We start from the raw sequence: 12,848 nt of genomic DNA on the forward strand, positions 1-12,848 counted from the left end.
GGAGGGTTTGGCTGCTCTAGGAGGTAGGGAGGGAAGAGAGTGCCAAAGCTTAGCTTCCACACCACTGCAGCCTCAGTCAGGTGTCTCAGTGCAGTGTAGAACTGTCCAAAATGCCAGCAAGAAAATTGGCACAGAAAGCCTTGCACCTACATCCCTCTCTGGTTATTTTCATCCTAGTGTGTAGGAAACCGGGTGTAAGTCACATGCTGTTGTCAGTATAGGCCTAGCCAGCATCACCTTGGCTCTGTTTCTAACGTGGCTACATTTTTAGGTTAACTCCTTATCTTTCCAATGTGGGAACGGAAGGGGCTGTGTGCTGTGAGCTAGCTAAGGGCTACTTTGTGTGCACTCAGAACAGCTGCGGGGCCAAACCGGGTGTGTGGCAGACACGCCTGCTACTCCTCCATTACACTTAAGGGGAGGAGCAGGCGTGAGTATCCACAGGCCGCTGTCATTGACTTTAGCGCTGCAGCCTGGGGAAAGCTGAGGGCTGCCTTGAAGCGAGCTTGTGCCATGATCGAACAGCGGGGGGGGGGGGCCCTGCCCGCCGGCCTGGTCTGTATCGCCCTGGGGCAGCTGTAAGCGCCGCTGCTGCGCTGCGTGGGGCTAAGCACAGCGCCTCCCCGCCGCTGCAGGGCCCGGGGCGCGCGCTAGTGCCCGGCCGAGGCCCTCTGGAACGGCTCGCGCTCGCCTCGGCCCCAAGCTGGACGGGCGGGGGCCGCCGCCAGGGGCAGCGCGCGGGGCGGTGCGAAGAGCGGGAGGCAGGAGGGGCGGTGCCTGGCCAATCGCAGCGCGGGGGGGGGGCTGAGCCTGCGCACTGCGAGGCGGAGCTGTCCCCGGAAGGAGCTGTCGGCGCGCACGTGGGGCCGGAAGGTAGGTGGCGGGCCGCGGCCTGGAGCCGGGCGGGTGAAGGCGGCAGCGGCGGCAGGAAGGGCGCGAGGCGCGGGCTACGCCGGGGGGCGCTCGCGGGGGGGGGCGAGCGGCGGTCTCAGAAACGCGCCGGGGGGGGGGGTAGGTCTCTGCCCCCTTCAGCGGGCTCGTTTGCCGCCTCCCTCCAGTCTCCCCGCACTGAAAAGCGGCTTCCCGGCCAAGTCCGAGCCAGGGTGCCCGCGTGTGGAGGGTGTTAAATGGTGAGAACTGGCGAGGCGAATAGCCCGTCCCTTTTGCACCGACCATTTGATTAGTCGATAGGGCGCCTTGGCCTTTGAAGTGTGGGGCTGTTGCTACCCGCAGAGGCAAAAGCCCCATGGGGAACACGGGGTCAACTGGGAACTTCCCCTCTTTGAAAATGCCACCTGCAGATTGGGGACATCCCAGCTGGCCGTGGGCTTACATGCAGCGTTTCAAAGCAGCAGCGCTGTGTGGACCCCTGGGTCTGGCCCCAGGCTACAAGTGGTACTGCTGCTTTGAAGTACCCTCTTCTTCCCCTGCCCCTTCCTGCCTCTATCTGATAGAAGCAGCAAGGGGTGAGATGGGGGACGTGACTAGTCAACTATCCAAAATAAGCATTTGCTTATTGGATAGTCAACTAGTCCTTCACATCCCTATTTGTCATTGTATCATCTAGCGTTAAAATGGGAATGTAACATTGATACTTGTATGTCTGTGTACAGTCCATAAAGAAGTATAAATAAATAACTGTGGATTCTTAATTTATACTGACTTCACTAGTGATTTTATGTAGCCTGTTGTAAAACTAGGCAAATACCTAGATGAATTGAAGTATCCCCCAGGGAGAAACATAGCCCTGGTTGACAACCATTGTGTTAGACACAGAGGCAGGCAGGCTGAAGAATTGCTGCCCTAAAGCAGTAGTGGGGAACCCTTTGGGTTAGAGACCACTGAACCACAGAGACATCTGTCAGAGGCTGCACAAAAGTGAGAAACAAGGGGAAAAAACCACCTCATTGACATGGCCCCCAACTGAAAAGCAGAAAGACACTCTCCACATTCTGGGGCTAGTAGATTTTGAGGACTTCCCAGGCTCTGGGGTGGGGCCAAAAATGGGTTCAATGTGTGGGAAGCAGGCTTGGGATATGCTGTTTAGACAGGAGGGATGGTGTAGGAGTGGGCTGGGGATTGATGCGTCTGGGAAGGTGGTAGGGTGTAAGAATGGGCTGGGTGAGAAAGTGAGGTGCAGGAGCAGAGAGGAGTATGAGGTCTGGGCAGAAGATGGGGTGGGGTTCTGGGAAGGAGGTAGGGTGCAAGAGCGAAATAGGGTTGGAAGGGCTTGGCGATGGGTTCGCTTACTTACTGCAGCTCCCTGGGGATGCACATAGGGATGCGCCCGCTCCCTGCTGTTCCTATTGGCCACAGTTACGGCCAGTCAGCCTGGTGGGGAAGAAGCCTTCAGTCAGTGCCTTGCTGTGCTGCCACTTCCTCCTTCCCCTCCCCTGCCCATCAGATAGAGTCTGTGGTTCAAATCCAGCCCTGGCTTGTCTGACTGCAACCCGTGAGGCTAAGCGCTCCCTCCACACAGGAGAAGCCGATGCTGGCACTCCAGCCCCATGGGGAGACCACTGGGCAGCCACAGGGCTGGAGCACAGATGCCAGCTCCCCAGTGCTGGCAGGGACCTTTGAGCCTCAGGAGCTGAATCAAGGCAAGCTGGGGGCCAGATCTAGCTCCCAGGCCTAACCCTACCCCTGCCTAAAGGAATCACCCCCTAGTTTGCAATGTGTGTGGGAGGAAGGTCTGTTCTGTTTGTTTTCCTCATTCTTCTTCCATTACTTACCCCACAGGGTGAACATGGGGCGCAAACTTGATGTACTGAGGAAGGAGAAACGTGGCCCGGGGCGCAAAGCCCGCAAACAGAAGGGAGCAGAGGTAGAATTAGCCAAATTTCTTCCCCCAAGTAAGTGTGTTTGTTTCTTTACCATTTTCTGCACTTCTCTCTCTACCCCCCACCTACATATACAATCACACCTGGATGGGCTCCTAAATAGGGACCTCATCCTGTTCTTTGTCCTTCTGGTACCAGTTCCTTGATTTTGTGTCATCTTTGTTTCTAGCTACTGATAGCAGTGGGAAAAAATTATCCAGCCATGCACGAAAAAGGTGAGTGTACAAGTACACCAGTGAATTCTGCTCTAAAGAGGATAAAATTCAGGACACTAGTTGCAATCTGGCAGGTCCAAGTCAGAGGGAGTTGTTAGGCTTTCTGGTGTAAAAGGGTTTATCAGTTCATTTATTCTTGTGTTCGTTTTTTCCATGTGTTTTCAGGGCTGCAAAGAGGCGAATGGGATCAGGAAAAGCCCAAGCAAGGAGGAATCTGCTTCAGCTAAAAAAGGCAACAGATGAGGGGGAGATGGATGGCACCAGCCTGGGTGTGTGTTTAACAAGTTGTCTGCTCATTATTTCCCTAGTGGAAGAGTTCTGGTTGGTCTACGCTTTTTGCTCTAATTCTTCTCGGAGTGTTTTAATACCATTCTCCTCACTTTCATCCCCAGCTGTGAGCAGAGTAGGAGTCTGGCATAGCTTGTGTCCTGTCAAAGAATGGACCTCTCTTTCTGCTGCCCTCACCTGACATCCAGCGTACTGTGGGCATCCTAGCTAGGGCTTCCAACGCATGCGTTGCACAGGACTAAGAAGGGACTTGGCTCAAATTAAATTTGTAAAACCTAAATGTTTAAAATTGCGTCTCTTCAGTAATCCTGGCCACTGGGACAGTATCAGACTCTTTTCTGCTTTCTATCCTGATTCTCCATAGTATACAGCTTCCAATGCAGCGGTCGCCATCCTGGACCTCAGGATGCACAATAACCTGGGCTCGGGATACTTAAAAGATCACTGAAGGATCTGGAAATTTTGGAGGGCCTAGTTCAAAAGTGAAGAGAGATTTTCACAGACTCTGAGAACCACTTAATAATGAGAATAAGAAGATTGTATTTATGGGAATGCCTGTATCTATCCTGCAGCTGCAAGTGAACCTCCCAGCCCAGGAAGACAGGCTAGAGTTAGTCTTGCTTGTCAGTAATAACGGTACAAACATTGCAGCACAGGCAGTGGCTCAGGTTAGCCCCCCAAGAGTCTGCCTGCCCGCCCTCCTGGGTACATACTGGAATGTGGGTCTGAGTCTCTACTAGTGCTGCAGCAGTATACACACGGCTATTGTTACTTGACACTGGGCTGGCAGGAACACTAGGTGCAGCTTAAACCTACCTAAAAGACCTAAGCAAAATCACAAGCTTGTTATGTTTAACGCATCACAAAGTGTGAAAGGCGCTCCCTGACTCCGACATTGCAAGCCAGGCAGATGAGAAGAACGTAAATACTGACACCGCTCATCTTGGCAATGAGACAGGTTCCCAGACACAGTGTATGATGGTGTGAGGAATTGAACCCAGATCTGCAGAGTCTCAATCCAGTGCCGCCTGTCTTTCTTTAACTACTGTAAGCTGCACCGTTTTCCATTGCAAGTGTAAAACATGCTTCTGTGACCAGCCTTCACTACTAAAACTCTCACCATGCTGTATGTTACAAAAAGGCTTTCTCCTCTTAGAAAAAGGGAGAAGGCAACAACATGTAACCAGTGTTAGCTACAGGAAGCTAGAAGTTAGGGTGCATAATTTCCAGCCATCTCCTTTTGCATGGGACAGGACGAGGTGGTTTTGAGGGTTGTGAATCATTAACCTTTTCTTCCACCTGTAGCTGCAGAGCAGCCATCCCCACAGGAGGGAGGAAAACTAAGGAGGCCAGGGGCAAGAGCCTCTGGATACCCTCAGCTTGGCGGCAGTGACAGCAGCTCACTCCCACTGACTCCTGCCAAGCGATCACAGCCTGCTGAGGATTATGAAGAGGAGCATTTGGAGTCCAGTGGCAGTGAGGGAGAGGGGGGTGCGGATGCCTGGGAGAGCATGGGAGATGACGGGAGCGATGAGGAGATGGTGGATGATTATGGAGCCTCGTCCTCTGAGGAAGAGGAGGTAGGAACCCTTGACTTCCATGGCTAGTAAACACTGGAGATATCCCCAGCTGGGGATTGTGTGGGGCTCAGGTACCAGGTCCTAATCCTGCAAATGGAGGAGACCTGGGGTGTATGGAAAAAGTTGAGGCTTTATTCCCATGGGAGAGAGACCCCAAGAATGGAGGTGTTTTCTATACCTGGACCCGGGCTTGTGTTATCTCCCAGAGTTAGTGGGTTTTACAGGGGCATAGATGGGGGTGGCAGAGAGTTGCCATATGATGCCAGTATCTCTTAACTCTCCCATGACTTTTAGCTGCTGCCCATCGAACAAGCTGCCCGGAAGCAGAAGTCTGGCAGGTGAGGGTTTCGGAAGCTGGAGGCCAGCAGATTCTCTCCTGGGCTGGGGTGAGGCTGTGTCTTCCATGCCACCACATTTCTACTCTGCCTGGATTCCAGAGCCAGGAAGGACCACTGTGATCATCTAGCCCCGTGGTCTCCAACCTTTTTAAGCACTAGATCACTTTTTTGAATTTAAGCGCAGTCCAGGATCTACCTCAAACCCAAATACCCTTGTCCCACTTCCTGTGTGTCCCTTCTCTGAGTACCCACCCCTGCCCACTCCATCCTCCCTCCCTCCCCCATCCTTCCCTTTCATCAGGCAGGGTCAGAGGATTGAGGTGCAGTTTCCAGTCTTGGGTTAAGAGATTTTGAGTGTGAGGGGCTATGAGCCTGGGGCAGGGGCTTGGGCTGCAGGAGGGGGTTTATGTCTGGGGTAAAGGTTCAGGATGCAGGCTCCAGCTGGACACTGCTTACCACAGGGGGTGTAGTGGGGCTAAGGCAGGCTCACCCCGATCTAGCCCTGCACTGCTCTCAAAAGTAGCCAGCAAACTCCCTCCATCCTAAGCTCTGTTGTGCCCCCCCCCCACACACACACACACGTTCTTTGGAGGCAGACTGCAGGTCAGGGTTCTCCCCCCCCCCCCCCAGTGCTCCCTCCTCATCCTGCCCTGCCCAGCAAGAAGGGGTGGGGGTCAGTTCCAAGGCAAAGGGCAGGAGGTGCACAGCAGTGGGGGATGGGCAGCTGCTGTGCTGGCATTTGATAGCCTCTGGGCCAAACCAGTCAGGATCGCATGTCAGACTCCCAAGATCTACCAGTAGATCTACTGGTTGGTGACCACTGATCTAGCCCACTGGCCTGTGCTAACACAGGTCAGAGACCTTCTCCCAAATAATTCTTAGAGCATGTTCCTTAGACAAAAATCCAATCTTGCTGGTAGGGAAGAATCTGGCAGGACCCTTGGTACATTGTTCCAATGGGTAATTATTTTCACCATTGGAAAATGTACTCCTTATTTCCAACCTCGATTTGTCTGGCCTCAAATCTCAGCCATTGGATTGTGTTATGCCTTTCTCGGCTAGGTTGAAGAGCCCATTGTCAAATATTTGTTCCACCTGTAGGTGTGTATAGACTCAAGTCACCCATTAGCTTTCTCTTTGAGCTCTTGGGTCTATGTATTTAGCTTACCAATCACTAGACCATGGGTCTCTCTAACCCTTCCCATTCTCATGGCTCTTCTCTGAGTCCTCTACAATTTATCACCATCCTTCTCGAATTGTGGGTACCAGAAGTGGCCACAGGATTCCAGCTGTGGCACTTCTCTCCTTGCATGGGGGGAGGGAGAGCATGGGAGGTTTCTGTACTAACTCTTCCCTCTCTTGGGCTCAGGGACAGTCTTAGCGAGGATGACAGTGAAGAGGAGGAGGAGGAGCGGGTGAGCAGCCCAAGCAAGGGGCAGAAGGAAGAGGAGGATGCGGACCTTCAGCTCAATATGGAGCCAGATGAGCAGTTTGTGTTGCCCAGTGGTGAAGAAGTGGAGAGAGAGAATATCCTTCTGCTGTGTATGGTGCACATGGGCTGTCTCCATGGCATATCTGAGCTCTCACTCTTGCACGGAACCGTGTTGCGCAGCAGAGGTGTATTGGTTTTGATAGGCTGCACTAGTGTATCACAGGAGCCTTACCACCCACATGCGTTAGATCGCACTGCGTTGGACTAGATTACAGGGTTTCTCAACCTTCTTTTATAAAGTATCCCTTTTTCAAAAGAACAAAAATTATAAATACCCCCAGTACCTACAGTTTTCAGACAATTTTTTTTTTCTACCATTGCAACACATTTGTTTAAACAACTTAATTGTAGCCGGGTGGGTGATGAAATTTTTGGGCGTAAAAAGTACAAAAATTATAAAGTGCGGAAAAACTTAAAACAAAAATTCAGTTTTCTCCAAATTTCAGTTGTCGACGTCCCGTCCCCGGCCCCTCCCCACCAACTTCTCTTGAGTAACCCTAAGGGAACTCGTACCACTGGTTGAGAAACACTGGCCTAGAACACTCCAGCGTGTCACCGGTTAGACACTTGTGCAGAAGAGGCATTTGTGACTCCGTACATGCAGCCTGAAAACCATGCAGCAGAGGTGCCTGTGCATTGCATGCCATGGTATACACACGCTATTCACATTTGAGCAATGCCTAGGGTTGTGAGACTTTTTCCTGATTCCTTAACTGTCCCTTTACCTGCTGAGCTGCCTGACCTGCAACTCATTCATCAGCGTATCAAGGACAATGTGGAGGTGCTGCAGGACTTCAAGGCGAAGCGGGAGGTGGGGCGCGCCCGGCAGGAGTACCTTGCGCTGCTGCGCCATGACCTTGCTGCCTACTATTCCTACAGTGACTTCTTGCTTAAGAAACTCATGGATCTCTTCCCTCTCCCTGAGGTATGAGCCCCGCCTAGGTCTGCCTCTGCATTCACCCAGGCTACATCCACAGCGGTTGCTCGGTGTTCACCCATCTGCCTGCCCGCGTCCCAGATATGGACCCCATTCCTTGCCTCCTTCCCCTGTTCTCTATCATGCTCTCTATCACATTCTCTTTTCTCTGCTGCTTCTCCTGGAGAATAGCTACCACTCGTGTGGTTAGAAAGGGGGGAGAGAGAGAGCTGGGTGATTACAGACCTTGTAGTCTGACCTCAGTAGCACGCAGGGCTCTAGACTAGAGCAAACTGTGAAGAAAACAATTAAAACTGGTGGGAAATGGTCAAAGGGATTTAATGCAACATTGAGCTTAGCAAAGGCAGATCATGCCAGCCTAGCCCAATTTTCCTTCTTTGAGAAGAGAACTGATTTTCCTTTTAAAATAAGGGAAGTACTAGGGATGGGAAAGTTAACTGCCAGGCATCACTTGCCTACAGGTTCTGGTTAACTGGTAGGGGCACAGAGTGCCAATGACATTTGCTGAAGATAAAGATGGGAGATATGGTCACCACAGAGGAGGGTCAGAATATTTTACAGGAACGGGATGACCTTAAAAACTGGAGTCCTAGAAGTAGGATGAACTTTAATACAGAATGCAAGTTCATGCACATATGGTTGAATATGAATTTTGGCTACAAGCTGGGGGCTGGAAAGCAATAGAGGAGTGGAGAGACAGTAGGGTAGCTCGCCAGTGACTGAACTGCCAGTGTGCTGTGGCTGTGAAAAAAGGCAAATGCAATCCCAGTGTGTCTGGTAAGGCACTTCCAGTGACGACAGAGAAATGGTAATGCCCTTATACAAGGAACTGGTGAGACCTCGTCTGGCACATTGTGTTCCGTTCTGGTCACCTGTGTTCTGAAAAGAAGAGTTTAAGAAGGGGCCTGTCTTAGGAGGGGAGAGCTGAAGAGTTTGGCTTGTTAGCAAAGGCCTAGAGGCGACCTGATTGCACTGTACAGGTACATGGTGGTAGACCCCAGGGAGGGTGCAGAACTATGTAAGCTGAAAAACAGTGTTAGCCCAAGAACAAATGGATAGAAACTGGCCATGAACAGATTCAGGCGGAAGTTAGAAGGAGGTTTCTAACCATTAGAGGAGGGAGGTTCTGCAACAGACTCTAGAAGATGTGGGGGGAAATGGGAGAGAAATTGATCCCTGGAATGATAATGGTGCAGTGTAAAGCTCAGAAGTCTTGGAGGGACCTCCTGGTTCGTGACAGATATTTCTAAACTCTCATACTTCAGGATTTCAGCTGGCCACGTGCAGGGATCAGGGAGGGCTGCCCTCCTGGCAATGTATTCTGGGTTCTCTTGCCTTCCTCTGAAACATCCGAGAGCTGCAGCTGTGGCTGGGATGTGCTAGGGCTCAGAGGTGACATCGATATTGTCTCTGGTGCTTAACTGATTGGTTCTTGCTACATACTCTTGGTCTCACCTTATGGAAGTTTGGGAGGGAGTTTTTCCCCAGGTCAGATTGGCAGTGCCCTGCACCGTGGGGGCAGGGTTGCCTTCCTCTGCAGCATGTGGGTGCCGGTCATTTGCTGGGTTTATCTGGGTATGTCTCCCCTAATTGTTTCACTGCTGTTGCACAATCCTCCAGCATTAGTGCCTCTTGGTCCCTCCTGTTCTCTGCCTGTACCACGGAGTAGCCTAGTTTCCTGAGAATTGTAGGACTTCACTCTAACTTTGGCTGTTGGGTGTAGCGTGCCAGCCCTAGGAGGTGCTGGTGGCCTGAGATGTACAGGAAAACAGACTAGGTGATCTTCTGAATATGCCTTCCGGCCCTAAGTTCTGATTCCGTCTCCAGCTTGTCAACTTCTTGGAATCTAATGAAGTTCCTCGCCCTATGACGCTTCGTACCAACACGTTGAAAACACGGCGACGAGACCTAGCACAGGTGAGCAAAGCATCGTGGTCCTTCAACCAGGGATGTTAATGAGTAATGGTTAACCAGTCCTGGGGGAGCAGCCCCCCTGGGCCTCCACATGGGACTGCCGGCTCTGCTGACCCCCATGCAGACAGAGCTAGCAGCTCTGCACGGGGGCTGGAGCAGCCCCTGGCCATCCCCATTTAATCTTGAAGGTTACATTTAACCGGTTAGCTAATTAAACAGGATTTTACATCTCTCCCCTCAACCTCTGTCCCAGTTAGGGAGCAACAGTCTGACCCTGTCACTTCATCTTTCAGGCTCTGATTAACCGTGGTGTGAATCTCGACCCCCTGGGGAAATGGTCGAAAACTGGGCTTGTTGTCTACGACTCCTCTGTGCCCATCGGTGAGACACTGACTCTGGCTTCACAGGCTTGAGCTGACTGACTCATTTGCTTAGCTGCTTCTCTTCTCATGGTTCTGTTCTTCATCCCCCCCCACCCCTCCAAGGTGCCACCCCTGAGTACCTGGCTGGACACTACATGCTACAAGGAGCTTCCAGCCTCCTCCCTGTCATGGCTCTGGCCCCCCAAGAAAACGAACGCGTCCTGGACATGTGCTGTGCCCCAGGAGGCAAAACCAGCTACATAGGTACCTCGCTGGAGGCTTGGGAGTGGGGGGAATGAGCAGGAGAGACGAAAGCTCTGGAGTTTGGGAAGAGAGCCTGGGTGAAAGAGATCTGTGGGGATGCCTGGGGGGCAGGGAAATAGGAGGACATGGGGGATGGTTGCCTGGTAGAAGGGAGGGGGGGATTTTATTCGTCCTGCTAATTGGCAGTGGGGGTGCTGCATGTTCTCTGGGTCTTGATGTGACTGCTTTGTGCCCTGGCAGCTCAGCTGATGAAGAACACAGGTGTGATCCTGGCCAATGACAGCAATGCTGAGCGGCTACGCAGCGTGGTGGGGAACCTGCACCGTCTGGGGGTCACCAACGCTGTCTTGAGCCACTGCGATGGACGCCAGTTCCCCAAGGTCTGCAGCAGGGGGAGTTTCATGCTTTCTCTGAGTGCCACGAGGCTTTATGGACTCCGGCGACTCTCTCTTTGACTGGGCGCAGTGGGTGGTGACTCACAAGAAAGGAATACATGTGGGGGCGCATTTTTCTGCCCTCCCCCCAACCTCCTTTTCTGAGGTCCTGCTGTCGTGTCCATGAAATGGAGGCCAAGACATCTTTCTCCTCCCTCTTCTAGGTGCTGGGTGGGTTTGACCGTGTCCTGCTTGATGCTCCCTGCAGTGGCACTGGTGTCATCTCCAAGGACCCCGCTGTCAAAACCAACAAGGTGAGCAGCCTGGGCAGGGCAGCTTGGGAGACGGTGAGTAGGAGGTTGGGTGACACGTGGCTTAGGGCACAGCACGGCACGAGAAGCCAGCTTGCCTGCAGATCCTGGAGGAGAAGGGCTTCTGGACTCTTGTCCTTGCACCAAGTTGCCTGGAATAGAGATACCTGCTTCCATCACACATGCTCTCTGGGACCAGATTTAAGAGGTAGAAGCTCCCCTGAGTCCTGCCATCTTCCCACTGGCGGCTCTTGCTCTGATCCCACCTCCGTTCACAGCAAGCACAGAGGATGCCGGGGGCTAGGTCTGGGGAAGAAGTGGGCCAGCCCCACTCTAGCGTGCTAACCCCTCTGTCTGTCTGTCTCAGGACGAGAAGGACATGCTGCGTTGTGCTCATCTGCAGAAGGAGCTGCTTCTCAGTGCTATCGACTCGGTCAATGCTGCCTCGGAGACAGGGGGCTACGTTGTGTACTGTACCTGCTCCATCCTGGTGAGTTCCCTGTGAGTGCTCGCCCAGGTGCAGCATGAGCTCAGTTGGCGTCTGCACAGAGTCACGCAGTATTGCTTGGTCCATGGCAGGTGGAAGAGAACGAGTGGGTTGTGGATTATGCACTGAAGAAACGCAATGTTCGCTTGGTGCCCACGGGGCTGGACTTTGGCAAGGAAGGATTCACCAGGTGTGTTGAGTTTCTGGGGAGGGGGGAAGCTTGTTCTGATTATAGCCTCTGAATTTAGGGAAACTCGTATTTCCTCTTTTCTCACCCCCAGGTTCAAGGATCGTCGCTTCCACCCATCCCTCAAACTCACACGGCGTTTCTACCCGCACACCCACAACATGGATGGGTTTTTCATTGCCAAACTCAAGAAGTTCTCCAATGTGATCCCCAAAATGCTAAAGGGTAACCTACTTCCAGAGCTGCACTACACTACCTTGCTCGTGTGCACTGCTGGCTGGTCCTCCCCATCCACGCAGCTCACCACAGCATCTTCTGCTCTTTCCTGTCTGACTCTTTTCTTCTTCTAGATGAGGAGTCTCCTGTGGAAACAGCAAGGCCAGAGTCTGCTCCAGAAGTCGCTGCAGAGCCACCGCTTAAAAGGAAGAAGCTTGAGAGGTTGAAAGTCACCACAGGGCGTAAGAAGCAGCATCCCCCTTCCAAGGGAGCTTCTGTGCAAAGGCACAAGAGGCCCTCAGTGCGGCGTCTCGGAGCTCGGCCACGTGCCAGAAAGCAGCCCCGGAGTGGACACTAAGATGGACTGGCTCTCTGGGCTTTGCTGTCTGGTTCCGTGAGAATTGTAGGGACGGGCTGTTCTCCTGGAAAGCCAAAGGCGAGGGACTCTCCTGCTTCCATCCCTGGAGTGTTGTTGCCCCCATCTCATGCAGATGACTGCTTCAGCAGCGTGTGTCTGGGACTGCCATTGCCCCTTGTGAGGGAGCTGTGTTTTATTCTGGCAATTCACTGTGCCCCTCCCGCCCCCCTTTGGTTGGGGGACTGGATTGATAGATGCTGATTCATTAAAGATTTTAAACTTGATCAAAATCTCTCCCACCCTGTGTGCATCTAAGGCAGAGATTTATTTCAGCTCAATGCCTGTAGCTGGATCCAGCCGCAAATGTTCAGCAGTTGCCACTTGTTCTTGTGCTGCAGTAGAGGCCACTGTGGCCTCTCCCTCCCCATTTGCCTTCTATTGTTCTGTCCCCACCTCAGTCTCCCTCCTGTGCCTCTTTGCTTGGTGTCCTGCCCTTATTCTAACACTCTTCCCGCTTCCCATTGGCTGTTGCCCACCCCAAATCCTTTCCTCGTGCCCCTTTCTCTCCTGGGCCAGCGGTGGGGCTACCCTGTAGTCCGTGTTGGACAGCTTGGTTCGTTTGCCTCCTCCGCTCCCCCACTGCTGTAGGGCCAGCAAAGGATGGGAGGGAGATGCTTCTGCTGGA

General features: G+C 52.7%; 1 protein-coding gene across 2 annotated transcripts; it reads left to right on the plus strand.

Moving 5' to 3' along the window:
- The first annotated feature begins 721 nt into the window (after positions 1 to 721).
- NOP2 (NOP2 nucleolar protein) lies at positions 722 to 12,848 on the plus strand. 2 transcript variants are annotated; one of them, XM_075904166.2, is made up of 17 exons: positions 722 to 873; positions 2,740 to 2,852; positions 3,010 to 3,055; positions 3,221 to 3,324; positions 4,649 to 4,923; positions 5,218 to 5,261; positions 6,631 to 6,788; positions 7,479 to 7,678; positions 9,518 to 9,607; positions 9,898 to 9,985; positions 10,090 to 10,230; positions 10,471 to 10,610; positions 10,829 to 10,918; positions 11,283 to 11,405; positions 11,495 to 11,592; positions 11,684 to 11,814; positions 11,940 to 12,848. In XM_075904166.2, exons 2-17 carry the CDS (start codon positions 2,747 to 2,749, stop codon positions 12,161 to 12,163), a joined length of 2,058 nt encoding a protein of 685 aa, XP_075760281.2. In that variant the 5' UTR covers positions 722 to 873; positions 2,740 to 2,746; the 3' UTR covers positions 12,164 to 12,848. The 2 variants fall into 2 exon arrangements, with proteins under 2 accessions (XP_075760281.2, XP_006124226.3); XM_006124164.5 differs by lacking the exon at positions 722 to 873 and adding an exon at positions 976 to 1,130.

The sequence above is a fragment of the Pelodiscus sinensis genome, chromosome 1 (assembly GCF_052426305.1).
Source record: "Pelodiscus sinensis isolate ZL-2025 chromosome 1, ASM5242630v1, whole genome shotgun sequence".
Lineage (NCBI taxonomy): Eukaryota > Metazoa > Chordata > Testudines > Trionychidae > Pelodiscus > Pelodiscus sinensis.